Here is a 15814-nt window from a genome sequence, read left to right on the forward strand (position 1 = left end):
AGGATTAATTAGCAGGTAGCACCGAAAGGAGAAGACAGGCTGCACTCAGCGTCCCCTCACTACTAGTGCTGAATGAGGGAGCACTCAGACAAGCGGAGTGAGCAGTGAACAAAACCAGTGCAAGTCTCTCTAAATTCTAAGATCCGTCCCCTACAACACTGTCTGACAAGCTTATTAATGCATTATTCGGGTAGAGCTAACACAGGTGGCTGTTTTTTTGAATGAGATGGCTCATCACGGTGCATCCAGCTGCCCCTGGTTTCAGTGCCCGTGACTCGTTACCCCGGTGCGCCTGCACCCCTCCACGGAAAGCCCTTGGGGAGTGAGCGACCGCAGGCTGCTGCCGGGCCAGGCTTGGCCAACGGTGGGGCAAAACCCCCACGGTGTCTTACACGGCAGGGACGTCCTCACGGGCTGAGGGCGCAGGAAACCCTCCTCTCCAGGCAGGATTTAGGATGAGATGCCAGTGGTCCAGTGCAAGGCTGGTGCAAACGCTCATTTTGGAGAGCAGAGCTGTTTGAGCTCATGGCCCTTTGAGGTTCCTCTGAAGGAGTTTTCTTGCTGCTCCCTGTTTGGCACAGAAGCTGCAGCCTGAACCCTAGCTCTCTGGCATCCTAATTTGGAAGCTGTACACTGGAAATATCAATTTGACACGTGCTAATCCCTGCCTTGATTTTAATTTCATGCAAAGTGGTTTTATCTTTTGATCAATACGTAAGTAATGCTGATTGAGGCCAATGGTTATGTGAATACAGGTTCCCACTGAAGTCAGTTCAATCTGAGCTGTGTAAAAAATGAGGACAACATTGCAGGATCGGGCTCAGTTAAATAGTTGTTACTGCCTCTGTATGCAGAACCCATGCTTGAAAACTGAAATTTCTTAATACAAAGGCGATTTCTATCTTTTCATAGCAACTCATAATAGGCTTGCAAGATACAAGTTGTTTTGAACTTAAAAAAAAAATAAAATGTTTTATTTGTCTAGAAGTCTCGGCACAGACGGAGATTTCTGAAATTCAGCAGGACTGGAAGCCTTCATTTCTCAGCAACGAAGAATTCACCCAGCTGATGTTGGAGGTGAACATGCTTATATACCTTTCCTAACTTTGTCTAGCGGTCACGGAAATGCCAACGTTGTCTAGAATAGAACGTCATCTGCAGTTCCAAAAGGTACTGCTGTGTTTGGCCGTCAAGCGGAGCTGTCAGTGGGACAAGGGATTAGAGTCCCCACATGTTGCTTTTCACTCTCGGCGGTGCCGCTGCGCCGCGCTGCCGCAGCCTGCAAAGCTGCGCGGGGACTCCCAAGAAATGCAATCCCGGGGAGACATTCAAATCACAGGTTGCATTTTATTTTTACAAACAGAGGTGAGGAAAAGGGCACGCGGCAGTTTTCCCTCCTGTTCTTGGAAGGCGTTATTATTACTTAATATTTATGCAAGACTCGCACCTAAAAAGCAACAGTCGCATCCCTCTAGTGCTAGGTGCTGTACAAGCAGATAAAAGCTGATGGCTCCTCTTGGCTTGATACAGTTAATACTTCCACTCTAATGATTTTCAAGGCCCTTATCAAACACTTTTTATTCTAACAGGAGCAGGGTTATTTTGCAGCGATAGTTTTTAAATTACCTTTAAATCATACTATAGGTGCTTTTAATGCTAGCTGGGATTTGAAGGGAGGTGACTCAATGGCATTTATGTAGGTTCGAGATGAAATGCAAATGAGCTGCTAAAATGTATTTTTCTCTCTCAGTAACAGCTAGAACCTGCTTTAGCGAGGATCTTCTCCCATACTAAACATGTGGAGGTTGCATTGCCCCATAGCGTCCTTCGAGAACAAGCTTTTCCTCCTTCCACAAATGACATGAACATGGGGCATGATCCAGGCTCTGGCCACAGGCAGGGAGGGATGTTGGGGGAGCAGCCTGACCCACCAAGGGGTGGCATGAAGCTGCGGCGTGTTGCTGGCTCCCAGGGGCTGGTGGCCCCTCGGCCTTTGCAGTTTGTTGTGATGAGACTCCCTTGGTTCAGCGTGCAGAGACGCTTTGCTCGTGTTGCACCATCAACCCCCGATTCCCATCTCAGTGCGCGGGAACTTAACGTACAGAACTCCTGCAGTCTGCAGTGAAATGTTTCCCTTGGATAGCAATAAATTGGTAGTTGTCCCAAGTAGCTGGGCCTTTGTTGATTCTACTTGTATGCCGTACAATTTTAGATTAAAACAGTTGCTTTTGGTTTCCCAGTTTATAAATCACCTTCTTGCTACTGTGATTTTCCATGCCCTTCAAGATAACATTGGGTATAGGGATGTCCTGTTGAGCCAGCTGTTCATCATTCTCTTCTTTTTTGCCTTTCTACTAATCTTATTTTATTAACATTTGGACAAGACTGCTTGAAGTTTTTCCTGTCCTGTTATTAAAAGATGGGAAGGTTTTTTTCAAGCACTGGTTCAAAAGAGGCAGAGCATAATTGACTGCGATAATACATCAGCTTTCCTGAAAATGGCCTTTTCTTACCCCATTGAAAAGGCTGTTTTCAAATTACATAGGGGTGGGTGTTAGGCTATGTTTGTCCATCTAGGACTCTTGCAGTAGTGAAATCTTTGAAAAGGGATATGCTATCTTACTGTTGGAAGGACCAGTTGTGAGTAAATAAAAATAGAACCATGTATGCATACATTAACTTGATTTTACCACAAAATTCTGATGTGAGTCACTTTGAATAATTTGCATTGGATATGAAATAAAGACTTGATTTAAAAACAAAACAAAACAAAACAAAACAAAACAAAACAAAACAAAACAAAATAACCACCTTCACCATAGTAACATGCACAATCCAGCTGCCTTGTAAAACCACTGCTCTCTTCTATGGGTTAACAGCTATCAAGCTTTTTTAGAAAACAGCTCGAATGTACTGCACTGAAGAAAAACATATTCTCTGCACTTAGATTAACAAAATCAAACTAACTATAGCAGCTGGAGGGTTTTCAGAGATGCTAAACACACGCTATTCTACTGGGGTATAAGTTATTGACCTGCTTTTCAAAGGATTGTAGCACCAGCAGATTCCCATTGACTTAAATAGTTGTGGGTGCTCAGCGTTCTCTGGAAAAAGGAACATATGTTTGTGTCTTTATTCAAGGCTTTGTGTTTTCCTTTTTTTTATTTGAAAAACAATTAGCATTTTCCAGTGTTCTCAGAATTCTTTCCCTTATTGAAGTCAGCGGTGGCGGGGGGGGGGGGGGAGGATGGATGTGCTGCGGCTCACAGGATCAACTGCGAGCCTGGCTTGGAGGCATGCCTTGGGTTTGCAGTAGGGTTTTGTAATGCCGTGGCACCCTGATCAGGCTGTTTGCAGTACGCCTGTCTCCTGGCCAGGTGTTGCCCCTGGACCATAGTCGAACTCTGCTCTGATTCAGTGGTGCTGGCGGGGCCCGTACTGCTCACATACTGCAGGCAACACCGCCTCCAGATCACCAGCGAACTGACAGGGAGGACCCCCTTGAAGGCATTGGGAGCTTCACCAGTGACTCCTCTATTACAAGAAGGTTTTAGTATAGTCTCTGAGCACCTACTGTTGACTCTTAATTTAGGGAGGGAGGGGAGGGAGTTCTGCTCAGAGTAGGTGAAACGTTGCTTTAGACCTGGAAATCTACCTAGATTTAACTTTGAACGAGATTTAGCTCAAAACTTTGCAGCCCAGACTAAAGAAGAAACTAATTTTGAAGGTGAAATTGCTCCTGTGCAGAGGATGGGGATAAGGCTGACATTCCCCTTCAGTCCTAGGAGTGAAGGGGCTTACCGCAAGGTGGGACGGACGCGAGGAAGAAATTCTGCAGGAGGTTGACTTTCTCTTGGAATGAGTTATCTAATACCACGACCTTTAAAATAAATCACTCAATTAAAACTCTGGCTAAGGATTATTTGATCATTTGTATTGCGTTTACTTACATGAAAGCCCAGTAATATACAATGTTACATTAATACAAACTGAGATCTATGGGGTTTGCAGAGAAGTACCATTTTGAGATAGGACCGCATCCTTTCATCGTCCTTTGATATTTACACAGAGCTCAAATGTTCATTTTAATAACTTCCAAGGGATTCAGTCTTAGTCATTTTGCATTATTAAAATGTGTGATTAATTTAAAAACTGAGACATGAAATGTTCCTGTGAGCCCTTTGTTGCTTCAACAGTAGGTTTTACTAGACTACAAAGAGTGTTGTAAAAGTTAAATCAGACTGCGAAATCAGAGAACCACTGCTCTGCAACTTGAGATAACGTTCCTACAACTCGATAACAGTACGGTGCTGAAGTCGAGCGGTTTTGATCAACACGCGATGAGACGCCCTGTTTACACCCCTCATCCCTATTAAAACACTCTCCACTTGTCTGTTTTCCTTAGGCATTAGATGGCTTCATTATAGCTGTAACCACAGGTGGAAGCATCATCTACGTGTCTGACAGCATCACACCTCTTCTAGGGCATTTACCGGTGAGTAAGTCTGGCGTTGGCTTTTCTACTACACATCGTAGGATCGGGCCCTGCGTTTTTAGAAACAGAGGTAAAAAGGGTGGTGAGTGGGCGGCGTTTTCCTGAAAATGCGGTGAGGAGTTTCGTCCCTGCGTTATGCTGTGCGCTGCTGTCGATCAGCTCTGTTCTCTCTCCGCCTGATTCACACCCTTCAGGTTTTTGTTGCTATGAGCCACGTCGGCTTGAATGGAAAAAGCTCTGCGGGAATACTCCGGCCAGGGGAGGGACGGGATGACCTGCCTGATCCTTTTCCATCTCTGATTTCTAAGCCAGCGGAGAATAGCACCAGTGCCGCTGGCAGCCCAGCGAGGAGCTTGTTAAGGGCCTTATTCTGCTCCCAGGGAGGTAAAGGACAAAACCCCCATTGAATTCGGAGGAGTGGGAGTTAGCCGGTGGCCACCGCCAAGCTGCCCCCGCAGCTCAGTTGTGCTTTCCCAAGAGGAAAAGCTCCCGGGAGGTGCTGGTGGAGCCGATGCTCGGCGCTCGGGTCCGGCACACAGGGGTTGTTTCCTCTGCGGCTGCCGGGTCGTGCTGTGGGCGACACTCCTGCGTGTGCTGGTTTGGGCTGGAGGAGCGGGGGAGAGGGAGTGCTCCGAACCCTGTTGCCAAGGCTGCTCTAGGAGAAATAGCGCAATAATTAAGGATTAATCCTCACGCTCATTTTTAGTAGCTTGGTCTCAAATAAATACATGCCCAGGAGACAAAAAAAAAAAAAAAAAATCATTATTGTACCACCCCCCCGCCATGTTCTTAGGAAAATTACAATTCTTTTTCTCCCGTTTACTTTTTCACCAAACACGTTATGTTTTCCACCCAGACAAATGTATTTCACACACGCTACCTTGCTGTAATACGAACAAAAATTATTTTCTTCTGAGACGAAAGGAACTTGATGAGAGGCGGCAGCTCCTGGTAAATGCAAGAATATTGCTATGCAACAACAAATTGAACTGAATCTATCTATATCAGTTTTCTTTAATCCTCAACAGTTGAGAAAACCAGCAGTTGACTATTTTCTGATATTTGCCTTCACTTCAAAGGCAGAGAAAGCCCTTGTCCTCTGTGCAATCTCTTGGGGCTTCATTCACTTACTGATTTCCACGGAATTTCTTATTCTTTCATGGTTTGGGGGTTTTATTGCTGTCCCTTCCAAATACTGATTTTTAGTGGAGACGGTAGATCTGCTGCGGGAAAGTATTGCTCTTCAAGAAGACACATTTCAGACCCCGTGCCTAAAACCTTAAGCCCTGGCTGAACATGGATGGATTCAGGTTCATAATTCCTGAGTTGGACCGTCAGGAACTAAATTGGTTCTCCGTCCCAAAGTCATGCCTTGTCTGATAACCTTTGCCCCAAACCAGGACAAGGATGACCCTTATTTTTTATTCACACAGAAGAAACACATAGCAGCCTGAGCCAAGGACCACCCTGCCAGGGCTGGAGGTGGGGCAGGAGTTCCCACAGACCTTCTCTGAGCTTATGGAAGGATAATGGTTAACAACTCTCCCACCGGCCCACGCATGCGGAGTGACTGGGTGCACCCCAGAGACCACAACTGAGGAAGCAATAAGGGCTTCTGCCTGCCCGAGGTCGGCAAATCGCTACGGCCATGGCCCAGCTGAGTGTGCAGTTAGGTGCACACTGGGCGTTTTGATCTCGTGCTGCCCTTTCCTTATATCCTCTTAAGTTTTAGAACTGATCGGAGCGCTCTCAGGAAAATCTATGATGTGGCTTACTTTGTTTACCTCCAGGATCTATTTGTAAGCTAAATTCAGTCACTGTTTGAGGGACAAAATACCAATTCTTTCTCCTCTGTGACTGCAGGGAAAAAAAGTACTCTCAAATCTTCTGCTTTGAGCACTGAAAGGGAAGCAAAACCGGGCAGAACACGGAGCAGAGCTCTCTGAGGGCCCCTATCAAGAAATCTGATGTATTTTCTTTTATTAAAAACATGAAAGACTCTGGTGCTGAGAACAAATATATCCAATTCTCTTTAATATAGCTTTCCTGAGTTCCATGGAGTATTTTCAGACACGAACTTCCTCTGTTGTAATTCTAAATAGTTTGTTATTACAAGATCTGGAGGCTACACCTAGGGTCGGTTGATGTAAAGAGAGGTTTAGCCCACAGGGTAAGGTTGACTGTAGGTGAAGTGAAGTGAAAAGTGAAGTGAAGTGAAGTGAAGTGAAGTGAAGTGAAGTGAAGTGAAGTGAAGTGAAGTGAAGTGAAGTGAAGTGAAGTGAAGTCCTGGAAATCTGGTAGCATACTCGTAGCATTTGCCAGTCAGATGGTACGGTAAGACCCCAAGGCTATGCAGGTCGCTGGAGGAGGGTCCTCCCTGTCCCTTCTTGCCTGCTTTGCTGAGTGAAACAGTCAAACACAGGCAGCGGAGTGACTATTTCCAACCTGCAGGAGCAGATGCAGCTTTCTCATGGATATGTCCTGTTCACGGGCTCGGGCAGAAGGTGCTGCACCTGCTCAGGGACTGGGAGAGCGGTGTCCATCTCACCCAGCTTTAGTCCCATAGCCAAGGGGTCCTCACTCAGCACCTGTCCACATGATGGTCCACGAAGGTTGGTGGGGAGGTGGCTCTGCAAAGGCAGGAGGTCCCTGGCAGGGCTGAGCTTCTCCTGGGAGGGGTGACTTTCTCCCCAGGGGCTCCCCAGTGAAGCTCAGGCAGCTGCTCTGCTCTGTTGGGCACTCAAGTTAAACGTCAAGGGTGGAAAAATCCAGGACATAGCACCTTACAGTGTACAAAAGTTACGCCTGGCGTGTTGCTGTTACAGGATAGCAACGGGCACCAGTGCAGGAGATACAGATTGATACGGGGCCAAATCCCAGCACACAAGAGCAGAGCTATCTTGGTTTTTTGGGTTGACGGAAAAGAAGCCTGCCTCATTTGCAGCCCTCCACCTTCCCATTCCTGTAGCGACCATGCTGCTCGGTTCCCCTGCAGCAGGAATAACTCATCATATTTCCTCCTCACCACCCCAAAAAGCAATGAAAAGGAGAGGAAGGAGCTCCGTTTTGGAGTATGGCTGTTTTGTTGAAACTGCACAGATATTTAAGCTATACATCAAATGACTGCAGAATTTATGGCGAATTTACTGTGTATTGTTTTTAGAACGGACCGACATCCATGTATGCAAAGCTGTCGTTTCTTTGCCTGCCGTAGCTATCAGGGGTGAATACTCGGAAGTTTCTGTTAGCGGTATCCACAGATTCCGAGGTGCAGAGTAGATTCCAAGCTTAGCAGCATAAATATGCATTAACATAGTTCATCCAACCACTCTACCCACAGTCACTGTAATTTATCTTTCATCCGCTTTCCCTGTCTCATTCAGCAGTGCTTTGAGGATGTGTCTGCCAGCGGGGCAGAACTGCCCACTGCAGAATAACTGGAATAATTAGACAAAGCTGCAAACTGTTCCCCTCCAACCGATGCATTTTTTGTTTGCAATGATCAAATTTTGTCCATCTCTCTGGTCACCTTTTTGCCACGGCACCAGATGTACGCTCTTTGGGTCTGCTGCAGAACTAACTCTGAATAGCTTGCCTGGCATTTCCTACAGCTCCAGTGAGAGCATGGGATGTTTGCTTCTTTCTCGCTATTTGACCAGTGGATACATTCTTGATTAACATATTGATTCAAGGACATTGGAATCTTGATACGTACAAGATCCAGACATTCTGTTCCGTGCGCTGCTTTACAGGTGTGCCTAACCTCTGCAGGAGGCAAGAGTTGTGAAACACAGTAGGAAGCAGATACTTTATCATCTTTTTCATGCTCGTTTTACAAAAAAAAAAAAAAAAAAAAGGCATTGCCTAACAGAATAGATGCAAACCAAACATTAAATTCTGGATATGGTACATAATGGCGGCAAAAAATATAAATGCCAGGACTTGCAAATCAGTGAGTAGCTGGTGCTCAGGGCAGGAGGTCGCCCTGTGGAACTCAGTGCGTGGAACAAAAGTCTTCTAACTCCCGCCATACACATAGTCACTGGCCTCTGCAGCTATCCCTTTAAATGGAAACGACACTGCAAAAACTGGTAATAAGTTTTGAATCCGAGCTCAGTCACAATATGAAGACAAAAGGTGGTACATCCTCAGGTCACTGAAGAAGCAATAACGTGTTTGAGGAGCAGTGACAGCTCACATGTAGTCCTCCTGCACCTACTGCTGAGTGGATGTTAATTAACCCCCATAAGACTTATGTGAAACTGGTGGATAAGTATCATTATCTACCATTTACGGGTAGAAAGGGAATGAGAAGGAGAAATTACTTTTCTGAGGTTGTACCATAAGCCTTAAACAGGACTCACCACTGCATTTTCCCATCGGGTGTTCTTTCTTCATATGCCCAAAACTACGTTAACAATGTACTATATTTTGTGTGAATATAAATGTAATGTTTATATACATGTCTATATAAACTGAATTACACGCAGTATCAGTAGGATGCATATTATGAGGTATATACTAAAGTCACAAAAATAATTTTCATGTATTCATTACAAAAGGAATATCCAAATAATAAGCACATGTAATACTTAAAATTGAATAATCTAAAGTAATATATTATTGCATCGAGATAAGTGTATAAAGCACAGCACTGATTTTCAAAGTATACTCAATGCATTTCACTATTCTAAACAGGGATTCCACCCAGAACAGCAGGCATGGGTGGAAAGCAAAGGGAAACCAAAGTGCAATCTTAAGTAAATACATCAATAAATGATGATGGTTAATAACTCGCCAGTCTCATACAGGGCTAACACATTTTTAACACAACTATACAGTCTGATAGCAGCTCCTCTGATGACACATGAAGCTGTGTCAGTGTGCCAGCTCAGCCCAAGGTAGTCTCAAGTGGGATGGATGTAAGTCAATGCCATTAGAGGGTCATTTTATCTCAGGACTTCCTTTCAAATACTCTCTTGTATCGTTAGGTTAGTCACCATGCTGAACACAGTGAGACCTTCCTCTTGGCAACCCTGAGGTAGACTCTTTGTCTTTTGCACCCTGGGCTGGTCATGGCCTTTTGCACAAATCCATCTCCTCTTTCCTTTGCCAAATCTCACTATCAAGATTTCTGATATAGGAGAGCTGGGGAAGGACTTTTGTCAAGGGCATGTAGTGATAGAGCGAGGGGTAATGGCTTCAAACTGGAGGAGGGTAGATTGAGATCAGATATTAGGAAGAAACTTTTCATTCTGAGGGTGGTAAGTCACTGGAACAGTTTGCCCAGAGAAGTTCTGGAAGCCCCATCCCCAGAGGGGTTTAAGGCCAGGCTGGATGGGGCTTTGAGCAACCTGGTCTAGTGGGAGGTGTCCCTGCCTATGGCAGGGGGGTTGGAACTAGGTGATCCTTAAGGTTCCTTCCAACCTAAACCATTCTATGATTCTATGATTTTCCAGCTCACTCCCAGGTCTCGTCATTTAATTGTATGGACGTACCCGATGCATCTGGTGGTCTCTAAGAAACATTAGAGGAGCATCGCTGAGTGCTGAGAATTGACATGAGAACTGGCCCACAGGGAAGCGGCCGCTCGGTTGGCCCAGCAGCTTCCCCCCTGTTTTAGGCTTTGTCAGGAGTCCCTGGAAATCAGTGGAAAAACTGCCAACTGCCACAAGCTTCATATCCACATTGCTGCGCATTTCTGCAAGCGTTGCTCGTCGTGATATTTCTATTTTTCTCAAAGGTTCTTTTTCTTTGCAGTGTGATGTCTTGGATCAGAATTTGTTAAATTTCCTCCCAGAACAAGAACATTCAGAGATTTATAAGATGTTATCTTCTTGTATGCTTATGACAGATTCTGCCTCATCGGATTACCTAAAAAGTAAGTTTTATTTTATCTGTCCCAGTAAATGAAAAAGCACGGGCAGGACAAAAATTTTCTCTCAGAAAGAGTTTTTTATGTGATGTGCAATATAAAACTTAGGTTCATAGCCTTTTAAAAAAATCTCGCCACCTGGAATGACCCTTTGGTACTATTTTTAGATGGCACTCATTGCCTTTCTTTTTACTAGGCTAAGACTACTTGCAGTTATGTTAATTATTAAATATCGTATCTTTTGAGACAGCTAAGGAAAATAGGTTAGCCGATGGAAATTGAGAGTTCGCCTGAGACAAATCACATCTTAATTGATATTTCAGCCTGTTCAAGTAAGATGCTGTTGAGAGATGTGCTAATGTCACATACCTTTGGTTTGCATTATAGTTGAAAAGTAAAATCATTGTAATTCTTTTTCAAGTTGAATTTTGGTTTTCTTAAAAACCCTTTTACTTGCCTCACCCTTACTCACTCTAGGAGGTAAGACGTAGGAAACCAGAAAACACACAATAATATGAGACGTACAGCTGCTTAATCTACTGTATATACAAAACCTGCAGCTGATAGCTAATATGCCAAAGCTAATTTAATAGATATTTTGAGGTAATTAGGCATAGTTTTCCAACACAAGATGTAGAACAGCTGTGAGTCGTGAAAAGCCTAAAATAGAAAAAAAAAAAAAAAAAAAAGCTATAAACGAAGGATCCAGTTCTCTCCTTTGCTACACTGATGCTTCGGCAGCGTAACTCCTGTGATGAAGGTGGCGTGAGAGAAGAGGGAGTCCGCCAGGCAGACCTGTGCCCGGCGCTGGACAACCTGCGTCCCTGCGAGGCGCTTCCTTGCAGAGGCTCTGATCCTGCAATGTATATAGCCCATGGGTGTACAGGGCTCGGAGTGGTAAGAAGCCGCTCTCGTGCTGCCAGTTGCAAGATTGGGGTTGGAAGACACCGTTGGTTGTGTTTAGCTTAAATAGTATATTTATTTCTTCTTCTTCTTCTTTTAACAATCCAGCTGACAATGAACTAGAGTTTTATTGTCATCTTCTGAGAGGAAGTTTGAACCCAAAGGAATTTCCAACATATGAATACATAAAATTTGTAGGAAATTTTCGGTCTTACAGCAATGGTAAGCTTTAATTGTTGTATAAATGTTACTTTAGCTGTGTAAAATAAAATATAAGTGTTGCTCCATTGAACAAGACAGGCTTTTAACTGAAAGGACTGTTTCTAACATTATGGGGTAAATTTTGCTTCCCATGGATCTCGCAGCCGATTCGCAAAAGCTGGACGAATACCTGTGAAGAGTGAAATTGTGTTAGTTGCTTTTGTTATTGCCCTTCACTTGTTAGCAGTGATCCTGGACTCTGGGTAAGTTTGCAAATAACGACAGGTTCAGAAGAGGGTTGCTTTGTGCTCACTAATTCTGCGTGCTAAGCCTGCACCTATCAGCTAAATAATAAGCTTTCTACCTTATCCGGGCTTACAGTAAACACAAATTCTGTGCCAGAACTGGTAATCTGCCAAATCTGCCCTCTCACCTTTCTCTGTGAAATTCTGGGGAAAGGCGGCAGTGCCGCGTAATTGAGTGCCTGCCCCCACCGCCCCGCGCTGGGGTGAGGGGTCCCCTGCTGCTGGCCTCGGGGTGGCCGAGGATGCCTCCATCCGCCTCCCTCTCCAGCTGCCATTTTACATTCCTCTCCAGCACTGCAGAACCCAATGCTCTCCAAAAACCAAAAAAAAAAAAAAAAAAAAAGCAAAGAAATACAGTCAGCGTAGTCGCGAATGCACCACAGTCAGTCTAGGGAAACCATCTTTCAAGGGATGAAGAGCAGATTTCCACCTCACCCCGTTCCCTTACAAACAGATTGCTGCACGGCCATTAGTGTCAGAAATGAAATACGCTTTTATTACTTTCCCTTCTCCTGCCTGCCCAAGTTTGCTTTAGTTACTTGCCTGATTGAACTCCAGAGTGGCATTTCCAAAGTTGCTGGTATTGTTCCAAATAGGTCATCCTCAGCAAAAAAATTCCCCACCGAGCTTTCCAAAAACCGCATGCCACAGTGCGAAAAAAAAATGTCCCTGTCCCCATTTAACTTTCTGCTCTTGCTCCACATGACTAGAATAGAAACCGACGTGCAGGATGGAGATATGTATTTCTTGTTTGGTGCCATCTGATTTGAGGCTTTATTTGTATAAAAAAAAAAAAAAAAAGTAACTGCCTGTATGCTTTCTAGTTTGAATGAAGCGAAATGCGGCTGCCTGACAGACGCGCACACCAAGCTGTTCTGTTTTCTAGAGCAGAAACCGGATTTCAGGTGCTGACTCATAAGGATACATTTCTACCAGGGGAATTTCTGATCCATTTTCTTCAAGGATTTTCAGCCTTTTATTTTGGAGTGACCTTAATATTGGCCTCTTACCCACTAGGATCTCATATCCCAGCATTTCTGTCAGCGGCTGTTTCTCAGAAGAAAGAGAAAACTTGCATTACAGATAGCTTCCCTAGCTTAATGCATATAAACTAAATGGGAACATATTGATTTCAGAAGACACCAGATCATTTTCCAAAGACCCCAGCTTATAGCTTCCTAATAAGACATCTGCTTTCTGCTCCAATTTTTTAATTTTTTTTCCTTTGTGCCACTTCTTCTAAATCTTCCACTTTATTTTGCCTCTTCCACTTTCTTCCCATCTCTGCCGCAGTCTGACCCTCCGGTGGATAGGGAGGGGATGTCCCTTGCCCCTGTCCTGTGAGATGGTTCCGCCTGGCCCCCTTCCCCTTTCCCCATCACAGAACGGCACTTGCCCATCCCGACTTTAGTTTTCCCAGTCCAGTGCAGAGACTGACAGAAACACTTGGTTCACCGGCGCGTCCCCAGCACTGCTCCCCCTTGCTCGGGGGTCACCCCCATGGACCTCTCTGCCCACCCCCCACCAGCCTGGCTCCTAATCCAGCCACAAAAACACCTCTCAGCAAAGGCAGAAGCAAGTGCACTGGACTCACGATGTAGCAGCAGCAAACTCAGCTGATAACCTTGGGCCAAGGACAGAGCGAGCAGCCGGAGAAGGGTGCAAACCTCCGAAGCGGCTGTCATTAGCTCCACCGGGCTTCTCGCGTCAGCCGGCTGCACCCTGAGCAAGGCATGGGGGACATCAGCTCAAGCGAGCACCGCATGAACGCAGCCACCCTTCGGGCAGCTTTCCAGCCCCAGGGCTGGGGGGAAAACAGCTGTGGTTTGGCACGAGGACTTGTGGCACAGACACCTTTGAGCATCTGATGGGCACAGAGGTGGGCTGGGTTCCCACCTCTGCTTGGCCACACACACCTCAGGGCACCCCCTTATGGGGCACCATCTCTCCAGCCCATGCACCCCAGGGCTGTCACCTGCTGGACCCGCCAGTAATTGCTCTCCTCTTCCTCCCATTAAATAAATACCCACTCTCCAGGCGTGAGGTCAAGTGTGCAAGAAAGACAGTGGTGGCAACGGAGGAGCGGGGGGGGAGACGTATCACTCACAGGGCAACGCTTGTCCTACGTGCATAGGATCAGCTGGCCCCAAATCCTACTTTTTGGAGGTGTTTGTGGAGGAAGGAGGCTAAGCTAAAGAAAAGAGTCAGCCGGGGGAGAAAGACAGAAATTGCAAATTAAGCTTAATTAGCAGGAGATGTTCCTTATGAATGTATTCAAGAATGCTTTTCCCTGTAGCTTTTCACAGCAGTGGAAGTGCTAGCATGTTTTTACACATGGGAGACTGATACAGGATGTTCTTCTCTAAATACAAATTTCTACCGTTCCTTTTTAGCCACCCGATGCCAAATCCTACCTTTGTTTCCAACGGTTTGCTGAGCAGACCCTGAGCCCGCCCTGCCCGCGCGTTCCTGCCGCAGGGACCCCAGAGCCTCTGGGGCCGGGGAAGCTGTTTTATCTCTGGCCAGGCTGTATCTCATCAGGATACTTAACTATTCCATTCTCATTAATGTAGGGTTGTGGCAGTGACAATGCTAATGAATCTTTCGTCTTTCCTTCTCACTTAACCTTCGCTAATGTTTCGAAGAATTGGTAGGTTCCTTTTTTGCCTTCTTCAACAGAAATGCCAGTAGCTTTATTCTACTTCCACATAACCTTTTACGTAACCTCTCTTGAATATCGCCTTCTTAGGCTCATTTTATTATTGTTCATTGCTCATATAATGGTGGTACTTGGGGGAAGGGGGTCACGCGTGCCGGGGTCCCAGTCACCTTGCCCCCCGCCCTCCTCCCTCATACCTTCTCTGTTAATCACATTGTGACCTATGGCCAAGAACATCATATAGGGATGGGTTTGAATGGATTAATTTGAAAGACTGAGGCTTAGAAAGCCAGTTAGGGGCTTAACTGCTGTCCCTAACTTTAGTGGGAGCTCTGGGGCTTTAAAGGCCATTGTGCTGAGATGCCAAAGAGAATTTTTTTTCTGCTGAAGTAGAACAAATACCTGATATCTAGCAAGGTGACTTGTCACCAGGATTGCTGTCAGGGAGCCAGATCACGCACAACCTACGTTGAACCCATGCTACTGCCCCAGAGGAGCAGTCACTGGCATCTTCCCCCATCCCAGAAGGGGCAGGGAGCTGCACGTGCAGCCCCCAGAAATTGCCCGGGAAAGTTCCCATAGCTCACGGCATGTGTTCAGTCTTTCAGCAGATCACCGTCCCTAGAGCTCCTGGGCTCAGCTACAGCCGCAGGCTGGAGGAGCTGCACAGCCTGGTGCCAGGGTGAGCAGGAGGGTCCACGCTCGGGCTGGTCCCGGGGTTGGTGTGCAGGAAGCTGTACTCCGCAACCCCTGCCGCAAGGATATTTCTGCAGCTCTGCCTACACCAGGGGTGCGACACGAGCCGCCCGCACACGGGTGAGCCCCCCTCGAATCAGCTGTGCCCGAGCGAGAGCAGCCGAGCAGCGCGACAGCAACACGAGCTGTGCGGAGTGACTGCATGAGTCACTGGCTGTGCTAAATCAAATACAAGAGATTTGATTTTCCATTTGGGAGGATTATATAATCATCATTAATTAAGCTTCAATGAGGAAAGCAGGACTTTAACCTGACGTGAAGACTCAGTAGTCCCTTGAGAGGAGGGAAGGTGGCCCAGGGGCCACTCAGAAGTTCCTCAGAGCATGAGGGTTTTTCTTTTTATTTGCAAATAGGAACTCTTTATAATATTTTTATATATTTCAGGTTCTGGTCCTGTAGTCCAGATTTTAACAAGAGAGATGAATATATGCAAACATCTGAGGGAGCCGAGTGCCATCACTGTACCTGTTGACCAGTAGTACCTGATAAAGGGCAGAGTCATTTCAGCATCACCAATGAATAATGCAGTGGCTCCCATCCAGTTTTGCCTGAGGGCTGAGCGGGGAGGCAAGTAATAAAGATAACCCTCAAAGAAAAATATCCACAGGAATGCTTAGCTC

At 45.8% G+C, this 15814-nt stretch overlaps 1 protein-coding gene across 1 annotated transcript in view; it reads left to right on the forward strand.

Moving 5' to 3' along the window:
• Positions 1-15814, forward strand: part of NPAS2 (neuronal PAS domain protein 2) — a 55888-nt gene that overhangs the window by 8332 nt on the left and 31742 nt on the right. Inside the window, exons 3-6 of the mRNA XM_082486987.1 lie at positions 986-1077; positions 4406-4495; positions 10256-10376; positions 11382-11495. Of these exons, the coding sequence (XP_082343113.1) occupies positions 986-1077; positions 4406-4495; positions 10256-10376; positions 11382-11495 (417 nt within the window). The remainder of the gene's footprint in view (positions 1-985; positions 1078-4405; positions 4496-10255; positions 10377-11381; positions 11496-15814) is intronic.

Source organism: Vanellus vanellus (genome assembly GCF_965231255.1).
Source record: "Vanellus vanellus genome assembly, chromosome: 1".
NCBI lineage: Eukaryota > Metazoa > Chordata > Aves > Charadriiformes > Charadriidae > Vanellus > Vanellus vanellus.